This window comes from Molossus molossus, unplaced genomic scaffold (genome assembly GCF_014108415.1).
Source record: "Molossus molossus isolate mMolMol1 unplaced genomic scaffold, mMolMol1.p scaffold_m16_p_4, whole genome shotgun sequence".
NCBI lineage: Eukaryota > Metazoa > Chordata > Mammalia > Chiroptera > Molossidae > Molossus > Molossus molossus.
This window is the reverse complement of record NW_023425377.1, coordinates 23023424-23042741: the sequence shown is the minus strand read 5'-3', so window position 1 is coordinate 23042741 and position 19318 is coordinate 23023424. Positions and strand designations below refer to the sequence as shown.

Genomic DNA, 19318 nt, shown 5'->3' with positions numbered 1-19318 from the left:
GTCGTGCGCCTCTGCTCTGCACGGCGGACGCTGGACGCTGGACGCTGGACGCTGCGCGGGGCCTCCGGGCGCCCAGACTCGAGAGGTGGGGAAAGGGAGGGGAGGAGAAGAGGGGCGCGGGTGCGAGAAGGGCGGGGGTGGGGTGGGGTAGCGATGCCGGCCGGCGGGCTGCTCTTGGGGTCGTCCTGGCCTGTGTCCCACACGTGCTGGGAGGAAACTGGTTCCAACGGTAGCCCACGCGGCCGGCGGTGGTCGGGGTCATCACCTGGGTAGGGAGAGGTGGGGGCAGGGCAAGTGTCAAAACCCCACTCCCCAACCGGGTCTTCCCGGCCCTGAGGGCTTCCTTCCTCCCTCCAGTCCGCACCTCACCGCCGAGTGCCCCCCCACCTCGTAGATAAAAAGGTGTTGCGCTTCGGAAGGAGTCCTCATCAAGCGAACCCAGGTATCTGGGAGTGGGACCCAGGAGAATGAGCTGCTGTCACTACCCTCTCTTTTCTCCCCCACAGATGGGGCAACTGAGGCCTAGACACCGGAGAGGACTTGATTAGCTTGGTTTTTAAAATCATACACCTGGCTAAGTACAAATCAGGACCTGTATATACTACTTGGAGATTCATAGACTAACTTGTAATTCTTCCATGGTTAGAAGGGGTCACTGAAAGGACACAGAGAGGACCAGGGCCTTGCCTAGAATTACACAGCAAGTCATTTGCAGAGCCAGGACTTGTACTCTCAACGCATAGACTATCAGACTGGGCCCTTTCCTTGCACAGATTGGGGACTATGGTGAGTTAGAAGCATTCAGGACTCCTTTCTGGTACCTAGTCTAGTTCCTCCATACCCCCTTTGTCCCTAGGGCTCTTTATGTGAAGTCTGGCACTAATGTGATATCCAATATTGGATTAAACAGAAGTTCTTGTTTTTGAAAATAGAGTCAATAAGAAATGGAGAACCAAACCTGTTGGAAAGAAATGAGTCTTTTTTTTTTCTCTTTCCTTCAGGACTCTCAGGGGACCGAGACTAGTAGCTATCATTTATTGAGCAAATGCTATATGTGAGGCACTGTGCTAGGAACTTTACTTGTGTTAGCTTTACAACACCCCTGCAAGTCAGGTGATGCTGTCCCCATTTTACAGGTGAGAAAATGACACTGAGTAAAAGGAAGTTTTTCACCCAGTGGTATATTGCTGTTGAACAATATAGCTGGGAACTGCCTGACTCCAAATCATACCCAGTATTTAATCAAGTTTGGCCTTCAGCTCACTGGTTTGGAATCAGAGTGCAGAATCTTAGATCTCATCCCCCGACTTGCCTGACAACCTGCATTTTAACAGATCTCTGGTTTAATAATCATTGTACATGCAGTACTATAATGTGCTGCCTCCTAGAGGAAGATCTAAAAATGACACAGGGCTTTGCAGAGATCTAGATTGGATTTACTAGGGGAGATTTTTGAGCACAGACATAACTTTTAGTGAGCATAAACCCTCAGGCAGATGCTTGCTAAACTGAATAATTTCTTGCACAAGCTTGGTTATTGTGTGTGTGTGTGGGGAGGGGGGTCGGGTAGAGGGAGAGGGGCAAACCCTTTTTCTTTAACACATAGCTATTAAACTATCATTTATCCATTTGCTCAACAGTGTTTGCTAAGAATTGAATAACAGCAAGTTATTACTCTCAGGGGAAAGACAGACAATTAACAAAAAGTAAATGCATGGAAGATGGTGAGAGGGTTAGGGAGAAAAGTAAAGGAGACAGGAGTGCAAGGCAGGGATGAGCTTGGGAGGGAGGCAGGTGGTGGCTGTAGTGCTATTTTATATATCGTGTCTAGGAAGGAACTGATTAAGGTAACATTTGAGAAAAATCCTAGCATTCCAGTTAGAAGGGCAGCAAAAGTGGATGGAGGCAAGAGCCTGCTTGGCTTGCTTGACTGTTGTCTGGGATACAAATTATTCTAACCAAAGCGTAGCTACAGACATAAATTTTACACCATTACTCCTAATAGAAAATGGAAATATTACCAATATGTATGTGTAATATGAAATATAAAAATAATTACATTCTTAATTCTTTTACCAAACCTACTTCAAGCAGTTTGTTCCCTTCATCAATTAAAATGAATAACTCAGAAATGAGTTGAGAACTTGGCCACAGAGTATTGCTTTGACCTAGCTCCTCAGACCTCTTAGCAAGGAAACAAACTTGGGGGCTGTGTGGTATTTTAGAAAGAGAGTTAAGCTTAGAGATTGGAAAATGAGGTTTGGGAATCTGGTCCTACTAGCTGAACAAGTGACTAAACTTTGAATTTGCTCCTATTAGAGATAGGAATTCATATGCTATTCTCAGATTCATTGAGGAGGCAAATGGGAGGTATATATGAAATCGTTTTGGAAGCAGCAAATTAATGTGCAAGTAACTATTTATGTGATCATGATTTTACATTATTTTCTTGGGTATTTTATTGTTTTGTCTTACATTGGGCTTTATACCAGAATCGGTATGTCATAGTGCTTGTGCTACTGTTATGAGCCTTATTATGGTGGTTCTTCTTTTTGCATCACAGACATAAATGAATATTGCTTATAATTCGATAACAGAAAATAAGGAAGATTTTTTTCTTCATTATATTTACTTGAAACTTCACCTATATGTTCATTTCAATAAACACAGATAGAGAGTCATACATATGAAGTGTGAGGCGTCATGTTAGTGCTGCGTTATGTGGAAACGAGAACGACTTGGTGTCTGCCTTTAAATGTATACTCTAGGTACTATAGTATAAACTTAAGTGCTAAATAGTTATATGTAATATGTTGGGGAAGCACAACCCAAGAAGTTTCATCCCCTATCCACTTGAGGTGGGCCTTAAAGGATTAGAGAAAGGACCAAGATAGATGGAGGTAGGACCAAGGTAGATGGAGATGGAAGGGAAAGGCATCCCAGACTAAAGAAAGAACAGGAGCAAAAGCTCAGTGACTGAAACACTGGTGTGTGGAAGGAAGCAAAAGAAAGGCAGTTTTAGGCTCATTCATAGACGACTATACTAAAGTTTTTAGACTACATTCAGCAGGTGGCGGGAAGCAGCCATGGCAGATTTTTCAGCAGTGTATCTAACTGGTTTGGTCTCATGTTGTTAATGAATAGTTCTTTTGAAGAAGAGGCAGCATAGCATAGTGGTTCAAAAATGTTTGTTTAATTAAGCATTTAAGACTAAAGGATGTCTACAACTTTCAAATAGTTTAGGGGAAGAAAAAAAACCCCAAACTTGTGTGTATGGAGAGTGCGAAAGTACAGATGTAATAAAACATCAACATTTGGTGAATTTTTAAATTGTTAAATAGGTGAACTGTGTATATACCTGTGTTCCTTTCTTTCAGCTTTTCTGAAGATTTGACAAGTTTCAAAATAAGTGGTCGGGAAACAGGAAGAGAGTAGGTTTAAATCAGGCAGGCTTTGGTTCCAGTCATGGCTCCGCTGCTTACGAGTAATGTGAGTACCAGAAAATTATTTCCAAACTGTACAGTCCACACTTATTCTAGCCTTATTCTAGTCTAACAGCTTTTTCCATATGAGAGAAAGGACTTTCAATGTGTCTCTCTCACATTTATGTTTCTCTTTCTCTCCCTCTCTCTCCTTCCCTCCCACTCTATCTGAAGAGAAATGGAAAAATTGTCCTCAGGTGAGGATTAAAAAAGAAGAGAGAAAGAACTTTTGGTAAATGACTTGTTCACATGAATAGCAAGTTAATGTTAAGACTTCACATTTTCCTCAAACTTTGGATTTAGTTTATTTTATATTTCCTATTTATTTCCCCTTCTCTGTCTTCTTTTGAATTATTTAGTATTTTCTGTGGATTCCATTTTTTTTCTATTTTGTTGGTTTATTAGCCATAACTCAATTATCAGTAGGACTGCTTTAGGGCCGATAGTATGCATCTTTAATTTATCACAATTAATCTTCAAATGATATACCATTTAATGTGTAGTATAAGAACCTTATAATACTATGCTTTCTCCCCTCCTGGTTTTCTGTGTGTGTGTGTGTGTGTGTGTTGAAATATACATAACATAAACTGGCCATTTTAACTATTTTTTTTCCTTTTTTTGATTTGAGAGAGAGAGAGAGAGAGAGAGACATCAATGAGGGAGAACATCAACTGGCTGCCTCCTGCATACCCCCCACTGGGGATTTGGCCCACAACCTGGGCATGTGCCCTGACCAGGAATATAACTGGTCACCTCTTGGTGCATGGGTCAATGCTCAACCACTGAGCCACACTGGCTGGACTATTTTTAAGTGTATAATTCAGTGGCATTATGTACATTTACAATGTTGTATAACCATCTCTACCATTTGTTTCCACAACTTGAACAAGCAATCTTCATTTCTCTTAGCCCCTGGTAACCAATAATCTATTTTATGTTCCTATAAACTTGCCTATTCTAGATATTTCATATAAGTGTAAGGGAGAGAGAGAAATATCGATGTGAGAGAGAAACATCGATCGGCTGCCTCCTGCACACCCCCTACTGGGGATTGAGCCTAAAACCCGGGCATGTGCCCTCACCTGGAATCACTGGGGACCTCTCAGTCCATGGAATGACACTCAAGCCACTGAGCCACACCAGCAGGCAGAACTTTATAGTCTTTTTTTTTTTTTTTTTTTAATATGTTTTTATTGATTTCAGAGAGAGAGGAAGGGAGAGGGAGAGAGAAATATTAATCCGCTGCCTTCTGCATGTCTCCCACTGGGGATCGAGCCTGAAACCCAGGCATGTGTCCTGATCTAAAATCAAACCTGCAACCTTTTGGTGCAAGGGACAATGCTCAACCAACTGTGCCACGCCGGTAAGGGCACTTTATTCTTTTTTAATGGCTGAACAATATTCCACTGTATGGCTTACACGATATTTCGTTTATCCATTCATCTGTTGATGGATACTTGGGCTGTTTCCACCTTTGGCTATTGTTACTAGTACTACTATGAACTTTGGCATACTAGTATTTGTTTGAGTCCCTGATTTCAATTGTTTTGGTTATATACCTAGGAGTGGAATTGCTGGCTCATATAGTAATTCTATTTAGCTTTTTGAGGAACCACCAAACTCTTTTTCATAGTGGTTACACCATTTTACATTATCACCAGAGATGTCAATGATCTTTCAAAGAAACAAAAATCAGATTTAAAAAGTCAAAGGTAATTGTTTTTGTTTTTTTGTTTTGGTTAAAATAACTTTTAAAAACAAAAACCAATCTCTCCATCAAAAACTACTTATTAAGTGCCTTCTGTGTGCCCAATTCTATGCTAGGTGTTGTGAGAGTACACAGAAGTGTAAAACATTTCCCTGGATAATTTTTAATCTAGTTGGGAAGATAAAACATTTATTCAACAAACAGTTATTGAACATCTAAATAGCGGGAATTCAGAGAAGACTAAGATACCATTTACTTGCCGATGACCTGTGTGTCCTCCTCGCACCAATTTTTCCAGTTTTGGCTTCTCAAGACCCCCATTTCTACTCACTTACCTGGCACCCTCATTTGGACATCTTTTAGAAATCTCAAACGTATGAAACCTAAAGTCAGATTTTTTGTTGTCTCCTATCTTTCCTTTTCCTCCTTCATATTCTCATCCACCATCCTTCCTTTTGTGTGGTTCATTTCAGAATTCATCTTAGAATTGTCCATTTCCTTTAAGTACCAGAAGATATAATAAGATAATACATAATTATTTATCAAATGAGTGATCTAGTAAGTAATTTTTCTCAAAAACCTTCAGAGCCTATGCACTGCCTGCAGATTAAAGTCTTTCTTTCTCCAACTTGCCATACAGGGCCCTCTAGAATCTCTCCCAGATACCTTTGCAGCTTCCTCTCCTGCTAATCTCCCATATGCATTGGTACTTTAAACATGCCCATTCTAATCTCTGATTCTTTTTCTCCAACCTCAGAACTATTGCTGCTTGTGTTTTCTTCCCCCTGATCACTTTTCTAAGCCCTTATCTTTTCAACCCTGAAAAGACTTCAGAGCCCCAGTGAGATATGTCCTTTCCTTGAAGGCTTTCTAAATGATTCCTGCTCTTTGCAGATTTCTCCCCTGCTTAGATGCTATGATTGTAGTAGTTGGCAGCTTTGGTTTTGTTTAGCAGTGAGGTTGTAGCACACATATACAATTAGAGCAAAGTACGAATATGGAAGCATTATGTTTCAGAAGCAGACTTTATCTTTCCCCTCTGAAAACTATTATCTTCTGAAAAGGCATTTTGGTTTCACAAATTGCAAAACTGTTTTATATGCCCTATTAGGTAAAATTATATTTTGTAACTACTTACCAAAAGTAGATATTGTTTCACTTATATCTGCAAATTTTCAAATAAAAGTTGGCTGACCATCAGGCTTACATAGAAGGGATGTCCCACCCTGGCTAGTGTGGCTCTGTTGGTTGAGCGTTGTCCCATGCACCAGAAGGTAGCTAGTTTTCAGGCTTGATCCCCAGTAGGAGGCACGCAGGAGGTAGTTGATGTTTCTCTTTCATGTGGATGTTTCATTCTCTCTCTTTCTTCCTCTCCCTTTCCCTTTCTCTAAAATCAATTTAAAAAATATTTTAATAAAAAGAAGGGATATCTCTCTCTTCTAGTCCAGTGCTCTCCACTGTCAGTAGTTCACATGGAAAATTGTACAGGTGCTTCTGTTTAGTCATCTGGATAAGACCATTTTGTAGGCAGTCAGGTGCCTAATTAAAGAAGAAAATACAGAAATGTCTTTTCTTTAGTGTTGCCTAAACTGCCATTATACTTTAATGTATGCATATGTAAATGTATTTTTCAAATATTTTGTTGTTGTTTTTTTCCTCCAATTCCTACAGGGTAATGTGGAAGGTTCAAATATTTTCCTTGAGTTAATCTACTCTCAGTTATTGAAGTTAATAAAGGGGGAATTAGCCTAGATGATACAGTAGAATCCTGTTTTTTTAACTTCATGGGATATAAAGTTTTTATTCCAACCTTCTTAAGATGGAAGTCTGACTGTAGACTGTATTCTAAGGATAAACACTAATTTCTTAATTTTCATTAGCAATTGATGAATACTATAATGAAAGCAGTAACAGGCTTGGGGAAGTGAGGATTTTTGTGCAAAAAGGGATGTTTGAAAAATATGTTCTAGAGTAGATTATTTCCCTTTTTAAAAAATATTTTTTAATTGATTTTTAGAGAGAGAGGAAGGAAGAGAGAGAGAGAGAAACATTGATCAGCTGCTTCCTGCTGAAGCCCGAAACCTGGGCATGTGCCCTGACTGGGAATTGAACCAGTGACCTCTTGGTGCATGGGACGACACTCAGTTCACTGAGCCACACCAGATATTTCCACTTGAAAATCAGTATTGTTTTGCATCCAACTTTTTTGGTACTTGTTTAGTGAGTATTTTAATTCCTATTTTGGAAATCATAGTGCGATACTTTCAAAGATGAACCAGAATGGAGCTTGCTCTCAAAGAGCTTAATTTGTATGGAGATCATACCTACAATTTAGTTTAAGATAATTTTTAATGTGGTTTTGTATTGTTTTGGTTTTTAAAATAGGTTTGAAAGCAATAAATATAGTTTTGAGGACAATTTTAGGGAGTGTGTAGGATAAGTAAGGGGACTATAGATACTTTTTAGATTGAGAAGTTCCACTTCTAGGAATGTTTGTGAGTGAATACCTAAGTTTTTGAGAGCTAGAGATGGAAAGGGACCATGGCCATGAGTTATAGAGAAAGTAAAATTGGGTATAAGTTTGTAGATATTAGTGTTAGATAGTTAGAGTAGCAGGTAGGTGAAACTAGGTTATGTAGAGTAGCTAAATTCTAAAGTGCCTGAAGTTAGAGAAAACTAATTATATAGGTGATAGGAATAGTAAGTACCATGCTCAAAAAAGAGCTATCTTAGAGTCTTAAAATCTAGATTTTTATTAACAGGCTGAGTCACTTGTAAGCTGAATAAATTACTAAATTGGACAAGTCCTTTCACTTTATAATCTATGTATATCTTTAAAGTGGGCTTCTTGCCCTAGCCAGTGTAGCTCAGTTGGTTGAGCATCACCCTGTGCACCGAAAGGTCACTGGTTCATTTTTTGGTCAGGGCACATACCCAGGTTGTGGGTTCAATCCCTAGTTGGGGTGTGTGGGAGGCAACTGACTGATGTTTTTTTCTCTCTCTTCCACTCTCTCTAAAATCAATAAAAAAAATTTTAAAAAATAAAAAAATTAAGTGGGCTTCTTATACACAATATATAGGTGGGTCTTATTATTTCTTTAATTCAATCTGAGAGTCCTCTGTCTTTTCATTGGAATGTTTAGACCATTCATATTTAATATGATCATTTTTATGTTTGGATTAAACTCTACCATCTTGCTAGCTGTTTTCAATTTGTTCCATCAGGTTTTGGTCTTTCTTTTTTCCTCTTTTTCTGCTTTCCTTTGGGTTAAGATTTAAAAAAAAACTTCTGGTCAAGATAGCGGCGGAGGTAAACATGGTATTATGTCCTCCCACAACCACATCAAAGTTACAACTACAGAACAACCATCATTCAAAACCGCTTGAAATCAAGCTGAATGGAAGTCCTATAACTACAGAATTAAAGCAGCAGCCGCATGGAGGCATGGAGACTGGTAGGAGGGGTGGAGGCGTGGATGGGCTGCTCCCACACCCACGTGTGGCGGATAAAAATTAGGAAGATACCTCAGCTGGGAAGGTCCTCCCTGAGGACTGAGGGGTCCTTGTCCCACACCAGGCACCCAGCTCAAGGTTCCAGTGCCAGGAAGAGAAGTCCCCATAACTTCTGGCTGTAAAACCAGTGAGAACTGAGGCTGAGGTGGCTGGAGCCCCAGGCAGCTCCTCTTAAAGGGCTCACGTATGGACTTAACTTGGACTTGCACCCTCCAGGCTCCAGAGTGGGGGAGGAAGCTTGAGGGACACTGGAGATGGGGAAGAACTGAATTGTTTAGCATTGGAATGAGGGCTGGAGAGGCAGCTTTCTCCTGGACAGACCTGCTATCAGAGGCCTTTGTTCCTTTGGTGAGCCCTTCCCTAGGGTGGCAGACAGCCACTAAATCTGGGACTCCAGCAACTTGGCTCACACTGTTTGCCCTGCCCTGGTAATTCCCTGAGGCCCTGCCCCACCCAACTTTTGAGGCCCACCCAAGCTGTTGCCAGTTGCTTTACCATAGGATTGACTGTCTTGGATCCTGCTTCAGGTTTTCCTAAATTCTTTCAAACAAGCAGCATCTGGTCTTAGCTAGCCCCATACCTCTCATTAGGTAATACATAGAAGCAGGCACAGGGAGGCTGCCAGAATGAAGACACAAAGAAACAGGTCCCAGGTGAAAGAACAGAACAAAACTCCAGGAAAAGAATTAAGCGAAATGGAGATAAGCAACCTAACAGATGCTGAGTTCAAAACACTGCTTATAAGGATGCTCAGTGAACTTAGTGAGGGCCTCAAGAGCATATAAAAGGACCAGTCAGAAATGAAGGATGCACTAACTGAAATAAAGAATAATTTACATAGATTCAGTAGTAGAGTAGGTAAAGCCAAGAAGCAAACCATTGATTTGGAATATAAGGAAGCAAAAAACACCCAATCAGAATAGCGAAAAGAAAAAAGAATCCAAAACAATGAGGATAGTGTAAGGAGCCTCTTGGACAATTTCAAGCATGCCAACATTCTCATCTTGGGGGTGCAAGAAGGAGAAGAGAGAACAAGAAATCGAAAACCTGTTTGAAACAATAATGGCAGAAAACTTCCCTAACTTGGTGAAGAAAACAGACATACAAGTCCAGGAAGCACAGAGAGTCCCAAACAAGAGAAACCCAAAGAGGGCCACACCAAGACACATCATCATCAAATTGCAAAAGATTCAAGACAAAGAGAGAATCTTAAAAGCATCAAGAGAAAAGCAGTTAGTTACCTACAAGGGAGTTCCCATAAGACTGTCAGTTGAATTCTCAAAAGGAACTTTGTAGGCCAGAAGGGAGTGGCAAGAAATATTCAGAGTGATGAAAAGCAAGAACCTACAACCAAGATTACTCTATCCTGCAAAGCTGTCATTTAGAATAAATGGCCATATAAAGAGTTTCCCAGACAAGAAAAAGCTAAAGGAATTCATCACCACCAAACTGTTATTATATGAAATGTTGAAGGGTCTTTTTGAAGAAAAAGATAAAAAATATGAACAAACAAAATGGAATGAGTACATATCTATCGACAATTGAATCTGCAAACAAAATGAACAGGCAGAACAGAAACATTCTCAGATACAGAGAACATTTTGTTGGTTGCCAAATGGGAGGAAGGTTGGGGGACTGGGTGAAAAAGGTGAAGGGATTAAGAAGTACAAATTGGTTGTTAGACTGACAAACCTCAAAGGGAAGGGAGTTAGGGGGTGGGAAGAAATAAACCAAAGAACCTATATGTATATATGCATAACCAATGGACACAGACAACAGTGTGGGGAGGGCAGGAGGGGGGCAGGAGTGGGGAGGGGGTCAATGGGGAAAAAATGAGAATCATCTGTAATACATTCAACAGTAAAGTTAAAAAAGATTAAAACATTTTTTTAATTGATTTTTTAGAAAGAGGAAGGGAGAGGGAGGGAGAGAGAGACAAACATCGATGAGAGAGAACATCAACTGGCTGCCTCCTTGCATGCCCCCTACTGGGGATTTGGCCTACAACCTGGGCCCTAACCAGGAATCGAACCAGCGACCTCTTGGTGCAGGGGTCAACACTCAACTTCTGAGCCACACCAGCTGGGCTAATTAAGAATTTTTTATGATTCTACTTTATACAATTACAGATAAAATAACAATTGACTTATTATGTATACCTTTAAAAAATTAAGTGGTTACCCTTGGGTTTACAATATACACCTTTAATCAGAGCCTACTTTCAAATAATATTATACCCTTCACATTTAGTGTAAGACCTTACAATTCCCAGTTTCCCCTCCCATCCTTCATCTATTGTTTTCATACATTTTATTTTATAAACTATGAACAAAGTGCATTTATATTTTTGCTTTGAAAATGATGTTTTAGAGCAATTAAAGATTTTTTAAAATTAAAAATGGATTTTATTTTGTCTTCATATATTCCATTCTTGTTCTATATTGTGTAGACCTGAGTTTCTTCTGTTGGTATATGTTTATGTAATAGTACTGGTCTGCTGGCATTCGTCCTCTTAGTGTTTGTCTGAGAAAGCTTTTATCTTTCCATCTTTTTGATAGAATTCTGGGTGGCAGTTATATTTCTGTGATAAAGTATCTTCTGGGTTATATGATTTCCAGTAATGAGTCTGTTTATACTATATTTGTTCCTGTGTATATAATGTGTTTTTCCCCCTTTTGCTGTTTTTAGGATTTTTTCTTTGTCTTTTGTTTTAAATGTAAAATGTATAGGTGTGGGGATTTGTTTTGCTTTATGTTTTTATTTTACCTTCTTGGTATTGAGATTCTTGGATGTATAGTTTGGTATCTGTCATTGATTTTGGAAAGTTCTTGGCCATTTTGTCTTCAAATATTTCTTCTGCCTGTTCTGTGCCTTCTCTTCTTGGAATTCTAATTATGCATGTGTTAGATTGTTTAATATGTCCCACAGCTCTTACATGTTCTCTTACATTATTGTTATTGATTTTTTACATCTGTTTTTCTTACTGTGTTTCAGTTTAGACAATTTCTATTGGTCTATCTGTAATTTCATTGATTCTTTGGCTCTGTCAAGTTTACTGATGATTCTGTCAAAGGCATTCTTCATTACTGTTACTGTGTTTTTCACTTTCAGCATTTCAATTTGATTCTTTCTTGCAGTTTCCATCACTGTTGTACTTTCTAGTAGTAATTTTTATCCCTTTCCTTCTCAGATAGCAGCCATATAGGACAAGGTGTGGATTTTGTTAGTATTTTCTTATGCCTCTTTTGTATATCTTAGGTTTGGAAAAGCCTTTTGACCCAGAAATCACCAAGAGTTGTTCCAAAATAGAATGACAGAACATAAGAAGTGCACTTGGAGAAGGCTGGCCTGAAAGTAGGAAGTAAGAAGAGAGTCACAGACTGGTTGCATTGAGGAATGAAGATCTGCGTTGTGTATCCACCAATCTGATTGACTTGCTCAGGGTAAGTGGCCATCAAAATCTATTCTTTTTTTCCTTATCTACTTAACAAGACCATCAAATTAACTATTATTTTACTCTTGTTTAGTAAGATTATCCTTCAACATAAATAAAATTAATATGGGTTATTTTTATGTGTCTTGTGTTCCTAAATGGGTCTTGGGTCCTGGAATATGGCATCTTGGGAATGTTAGGTGTATAGAACTTTACAAGGGCCTACTTTTCTGTCAGTTCCAAAACAGAAAACTTCCTGAGTCCTCCATCTATTATATTTTATCTCTCTCTGGCTATAATCATAAATCTGTTTATTCATTTATTCTTTCATTCATTCAAACATTTTGCAAGCCCGTTCTCTTAGAGTTACTATTTTACATTCGTTTGATTACAATGATGAACAAGATGTCCTTTCATCCAGGAGCTGGAGAGACTCCTACTTAACAAATATAAGAATGTGGTTAATACTATAATTGAGGTGCAAAATGCTAAGGGACTTAGAGGGTGTAATGACTCATTTGGGCTAGGAGACATTGGTCAGTGCTTTGTATAAGAGGTTGCATTTTAACTGGGTTTTAAAACTGATTAGGATCTTGACAGGCAGAGAAGTGGATGGCCATGCTAAATTAAGCAAGCAGCTAACACAAAGACACTGATTTTTCCTGCTGCTTTTTCCTCCTCTTTTACTCTTATTACAAGATTTGTTGTTGTTGTTTCCCCTTCTTTCATTTTGGTTTATTTGCCTTCTTCATTTTCCTGTAGTTATTAGTGGAAGGTCTTATGACATTAGTTCTGTAGTTTAGGACCCAGAGATGCAGGCTCACCGGGTTACCCTCCAAGTGGAAGTGCAGGGCAACATTATATCTCTATTCAGAGTGTGTGCATAGAATAGGAAAGAGAATCTTTATTTGCACAAACAGGGCAGATATGACTCCATATTAGAAGAGAGTAGAATAGACCAAAACTTTCTAGAGCATGCATCAGACACTTGCCCCATAGCCTACGCAATGCTCTTGATACTCTTGAACTTCAACAATCTCTTATCAACTTCTCTCTCTTTTTCCCTATCAAGCAAAGGAGTGTTGTTTGAAGACCTAAATGCATTCTGCCCTGGTTTCTTTCTTTTCCCAAAAACATTTATTTTTACTCTTTCACTTGCTTTTTTCTTCTTTATGTTTATTTTCAACAATTAGAGAGTTATTTAAGAAGCCTCCTCAAAAGACCATCTTTCTTTCTTTTTTTTTTTTTATTGATTAATTTTTGTTACAGATGTTTCTCCTTTTTCCCCCCACTGATTCCCCCCACCCCCTCCTCTCCCTGCCCCTTCCCCAGATTGTTGTCCATGTCCACTGTTCATGCATACATGCGTATAAGTTCTGTGGTTCATCCCTCCCCCACCTCCCCACTTTTTAGGGGATTGTCAGTCTGTACCCCACTTCCACGTCTCTGGGACTACCCCATTCCTCAAACTGTTATGTTCATTATATTCCACAAATAAGTGAGATCATATGAAATTTGTCTTTCTCTGTTTGGCTTGTTTCACTTAGGATGATACTTTCAAGGTCCCTCCATGTAGTCTCAAAGGATAAGAGATCTTTCTTTCTTACCGCTGCGTAGTACTCCATTGTGTATATGTACCACAGCTTTTTGATCCATTCGAAGACCATCTTTCTTGTTTCAAGTACTTACAGGTAGGGGTGAAGGTTTGGGACCGGATCCTATTTTGCAGTGTATCTGGAAGTGAAAAACTTGAAGACAGTTGATAACATTTAGAAAGGAGGAAACAGGCCACCCTGATACCTTTTCTGGAGAAAAAAACAATAGAGGGATCCAGGCAGGGATGGAGAAGAATCCTTAACTGATTTGTACTCTTGGGAAGTCCTTTATCCAGTGATTTTTTTGCTTTGATTTGGCTGCTATGATGTTTTTTGTTTTTCTGACCAAGACAAATGAGGCTCAACTAAGGAAAGTGACTATAAGATACCTACTCCCAAACTGAACTCCTCTTAACTCTCATGAATGAGAAGTAGGGCTGTTAAAATGTTGAGCACTGAGCCCAGTCAGTGTGGCTCAGTGGATTAAGCATCAATCCATGGACTGAGAGGTTCCGGTTTGATTCCCAGTCAGGGCACATGCCCAGGTTGTGGGCTTGATCCCCAGTTGGGGGTGTACAGGAGGCAGGCAATTGATATTTCTCTCTCACATCGATGTTTCTATCTCCCCCCCCCCTCTAAAAAAAAAAACAATTTAAAAAAAAGTTGAGCACTGAACCCTAGCTGGTTTGGTTCAGCAGTTAGAGCGTCACCCCATGGACCGAAGAGTCATGGGTTCGGTTCTGGTCAAGGACACGTACCTGGGTTGCATGCAGGTTAGATCCCTGGCTCCAGTCAGGGTTGTACTGGAGGCAACCAAGTGATGTGTCTCTCTTGCATTGATGTTTCTCTCTCTCTCTCTGTTCCTCCCTCCCTTCCACTCTAAAAAATAAAATAAAATAAATTAAAAATAAAATGTTGCCCACTGAGAATTATTTAATCAGCTAACTCTGGTATTTTTTCTGGGGTAGGAGGCTAAAGCATCTATCTCCAGAAATGTCTTCGGAAAGTGCAGAGCAACATGACCTTTCACCCAAGGACTCACTTGAAGGAAAAGGCCAATACAGTCCTCTGTCCAGGATCCACATGGAGCTTGAAAAGGAACCACGTACTGACTTGCAGCAATCTGAGGCCACTAATCAATGCAGACATTATCGTAGGATCCACGTGGAGCCTCAAGAAAAATCAAATACTAACCTTAAGCAATTCGTCATCAAAAAACTACGGAAGAGTTGCCAGTGCAGCCCAACCAAAGCAAAAAAGACGATTTTGGGTTTCCTTCCTGTTTTGCAATGGCTCCCAAAATATGATTTGAAGAAAAACATTTTAGGAGATGTGATGTCTGGCTTGATTGTGGGCATCTTGTTGGTGCCCCAATCTATTGCGTATTCCCTTTTAGCTGGCCAGGAACCGATCTATGGTCTGTACACATCTTTTTTTGCCAGCCTCATTTATTTCCTATTGGGGACTTCCCGTCACATCTCGGTGGGCATTTTTGGAATTCTGTGCCTTATGATTGGTGAGGTAGTTGACCGAGAACTAAGCAAAGCTGGCTATGACACTGCCCATATTGCCCCATCTTTAGGAATGGTGTCGAATGGGAGCACGTCATTAAATCAGATATCGGACAGGATGTGTGACAGAAGTTGCTATGCAATTACAGTGGGCAGCACTGTAACCTTTATGGCTGGAGTTTATCAGGTAAGAAACAGTGGAATGAGTAGTTGTTTCTGGCAAGAGAAATCACTATGCATAAAATCTCAGATCTGTAAGGGAACTTAGATATCACAATAATTAATGCTATCATTAATTGAATATGTGAGGGGTAGAGCCAACATTCAAACCCTGGTTTGACTATAGAGGTAAGAAAAGCCTGCTTCTCTTTTCTCAACGCTAAGCTACCTCTTAACCCAGAAATTCAGTTAGCCAGATTTTAATTATTTGGTTGTAAAAATGTAGACCAAAAAGGGACATCAGGCCGCCTAGTACAACTCCTTGATTTTATATATTGAGAAACACTGCTTAGCTTGAGATTACATGTGGTTGGTTATTGGCAGAGTCAACATGAACAGGCAGGTAACAGAATGGGGGTGGAGTGCAGGAGTTTTTCAGACTATAGATGACCATCCTCTCTTTCCTTTAGAATTACTGCTATAGTGAGTGACTCTCACTAAAGATAGTTCTCTTGGACTATTACAGAGGGGGAAAGTTGAGGACCATTATTTTGTATTAGCCAGGAAAAGGAGTAGAAACTAAATTCTTGGGTCTCCCATAGAATCTGCTAATCTGCCATTATCATCATGCCCCCTGCCTTTTGGCATCCAAGAATCAGTGCCAGCATTAAATCTCTATTACAGATATTTGAAACCAATAAGGGAAGGGGAAGGGTAGCTCACTATTTGGTGTTTGGGTGAGAAGGAGAGGGAGAGAGGGTGATGTATAGAGAGTTGTTTTAGGAGTTTAAGAAGGTAGAAATCCTAAGTTCTTGTCTTATCTGGGCTAATGAGTAACAGTGTGCTTAGCCCTCTGAGTGTCAGTAAAATGAGACCTGTCCCTAAAATGCGAGGATTGACATATGATTGCGTTTTTCTCTAGCTCTGACATTCAGTGATACTCTGATGGCATGTCTCCATGCAAAGAATGCCAGGTTAATACAGGATTTAGAGGCTCCTTTCTGTTTATATTTAACACTTGCATATCCTTCCTTCTAGGTAGCGATGGGCTTCTTTCAAGTGGGCTTTGTTTCTGTCTACCTCTCAGATGCCTTGCTGAGTGGATTTGTCACTGGTGCCTCCTTCACTATTCTTACATCTCAGGCCAAGTATCTCCTTGGGCTCAGCCTTCCTCGGAGTAATGGCGTGGGATCACTCATCACTACTTGGATACATATTTTCAGAAACATCCATAAGACCAATATCTGTGATCTAATCACCAGCCTTTTGTGCCTTTTGGTTCTTTTGCCAACCAAAGAACTCAATGAGCACTTCAAGTCCAAGCTTAAGGCACCTATTCCTACTGAACTATTTGTCGTTGTGGCAGCGACATTAGCCTCTCATTTTGGAAAACTACATGAGACATACAATACCAGTGTTGCCGGACATATTCCCACTGGGTTTATGTCACCCAAAGCACCGGACTGGAACTTAATTCCTAGTGTGGCTACTGATGCAATAGCTATGTCTATCATTGGTTTTGCTATCACTGTATCACTTTCTGAGATGTTCGCCAAGAAACATGGCTACACAGTCAAAGCTAACCAAGAAATGTATGCCATTGGCTTTTGCAATATCATCCCTTCCTTCTTCCACTGCTTTACTACTAGCGCAGCTCTTGCAAAGACGTTGGTTAAAGAATCAACAGGCTGCCAAACTCAGCTGTCTGGGGTGATGACAGCTCTGGTTCTTTTGTTGGTCCTCCTGGTAATAGCTCCTTTATTCTATTCCCTTCAGAAAAGTGTCCTTGGTGTGATCACTATTGTAAATCTCCGGGGAGCTCTATGTAAATTTAAGGATCTGCCCAAGATGTGGAGGGTTAGCAGAATGGATACAGTTATCTGGTTTGTTACTATGCTTTCCTCTGCACTGATAAGTACTGAAATAGGTCTGCTTATTGGAGTTTGTTTTTCTATGTTTTGTGTCATCCTCCGTACTCAGAAGCCAAAGAGTTCATTGCTTGGCCTGGTGGAAGAGTCGGACATTTTTGAATCCATGTCTGCTTACAGAAACCTTCAGGCAAAGCCAGGCATCAAGATTTTCCGCTTTGTGGCCCCTCTCTACTATATAAACAAAGAATGTTTTAAATCTGCTTTATACAAAAAAACTCTCAACCCAATCTTAGTAAAGGCAGCTCAGAAGAAGGCAGCAAAGAGAAGGATCAAAAAGGAAACAGTGACTCTCAGTGGAACCCAGGATGAAGTTTCAGTGCAACTTGCCCATGATCCCTTGGCATTCCATACCATAGTGATTGACTGCAGTGCAATCCCATTTTTAGATACAGCAGGGATCCATACGCTGAAAGAAGTTCGCAGAGATTATGAAGCCATTGGCATACAAGTTCTGCTGGCTCAGTGCAATCCCTCTGTGAAAGATTCCCTGGCCCGGGGAGAGTATTGCAAAAAGGAAGATGACAACCTCTTTTATAGTGTATATGAAGCAATAGCTTTTGCAGAAGAATCTCAAAATCAGAAAGGAATATGTATTCCCAATGGTCTTAGTCTTTCCAATGATCAACTGAATAAGGAGATGGAAGGAAAAATAATGTCTAGCCAATAGCAACATGCATACTTGAAATTATAACCTATTGGGTAGACATTATTCTTCCTTTGAAGCTGATGGCCTTTGTAGATACATGAATGCAGCAAAGCATATTATAGTTAGGCAGAATCAAAAAGAAGAAAATGTTGTGGTTCTAAGCTTTCTTGGATTAAAATGTCTATTGAATTGAACTGTGAAGTAGCCCTTAAACTTAATGACCATCCTCTTTTAGGAGATATGCATTTAGATTCTTTCTTCTCCAGGAGGTAAAGGGGTGAAGTTGGCATTTACATGAGAAGTGCTGAAGCCTACATGATATGGCATTTTGGAGAGAGAGTGGAAAGGGGGCAGGGAAAGAATGTTGTGCCTGCTCTTGTACCAGCTAACCAGAGGCCTCTGGAGCACAAGGTAATAACTACACAAGTTTTTTTCTTTTTCTTTTCTTTTTCTTTTTTTTTATCCTCACCCAAGGACATTTTTTTCATTTTCATGTTCAGGTAGACTGGGTGGGAGGGAGAGAGAGAGAGAAACATCGACGTGAAAGGGACACATCGAGTGGCTGCCACCCGCATGACCAACCAGGGCCGGGGACAAACTGCAACCGAGGTACGTGCCCTTAGCGGGAACCGAACCCCGGTCTCTCTGGACCGCAGGCCGACGCTCTAACCGCTGAGCCAAACCGGCCAGGGCAGTTTTTTTCTTATTTGTACTTCTCCATACCCAGTCTCTGCTCCCCAGACATCAGTAGGATCTATGGCTTTTAATAGGAAAGCACCATTCCTCTCTTTAAGGCAGGGAACCATGGGCACAGGCCTTTCAGGAGTCTGGGCATATTTGTGAATCCTACCGGCCAACTTCACATTATATGGAACACTCTTTGTAATACATTTGATGTTTTTAGTCATGCCTTTTTGTTTAGAGTAAGTAGGTAAGCAAAGAGCGCTTCATAATCAGCAAAAATAATGGGAATCCTCCCTGTCTTTTCTGTAATCTTTGTCCCTGTTTCTGAGTATTTCTCTACCATTAAGCTCTATTTTAGCTTTCAGTAATATAATGTATTTTCCATGGAATCTGTCCCAAACTGCTGTGTCTGATTACCAGTGACAAGCTTGCCAGACAAAAGACAGAATGCTGACTCTGCAATTCTGTACAGCATTTTAAAGGAGCTTGAGGCAAACTGTTAGGGACAGATTGCAGCTAGGAATATACTTAGCAGTGATTTTTTTTTTTCCTTCCCATGGCATTTTCGCAAGGGTCATTTGGGGATTGACAGTCTTTCTTAAATAGAACTTACTGTTCATCTTTTCTCTGCAAGAAACATTTATTGTAACCAA

General features: G+C 40.2%; 1 protein-coding gene across 1 annotated transcript; it reads left to right on the top strand.

The window, feature by feature from the left end:
• The first annotated feature begins 713 nt into the window (after positions 1-713).
• SLC26A2 (solute carrier family 26 member 2) lies at positions 714-18422 on the top strand. The gene is made up of 5 exons (XM_036242077.1): positions 714-786; positions 3378-3489; positions 11965-12149; positions 14703-15432; positions 16443-18422. Exons 4-5 carry the CDS (start codon positions 14728-14730, stop codon positions 18000-18002), a joined length of 2265 nt encoding a protein of 754 aa, XP_036097970.1. The 5' UTR covers positions 714-786; positions 3378-3489; positions 11965-12149; positions 14703-14727; the 3' UTR covers positions 18003-18422.
• Positions 18423-19318: the final 896 nt, after the last annotated feature.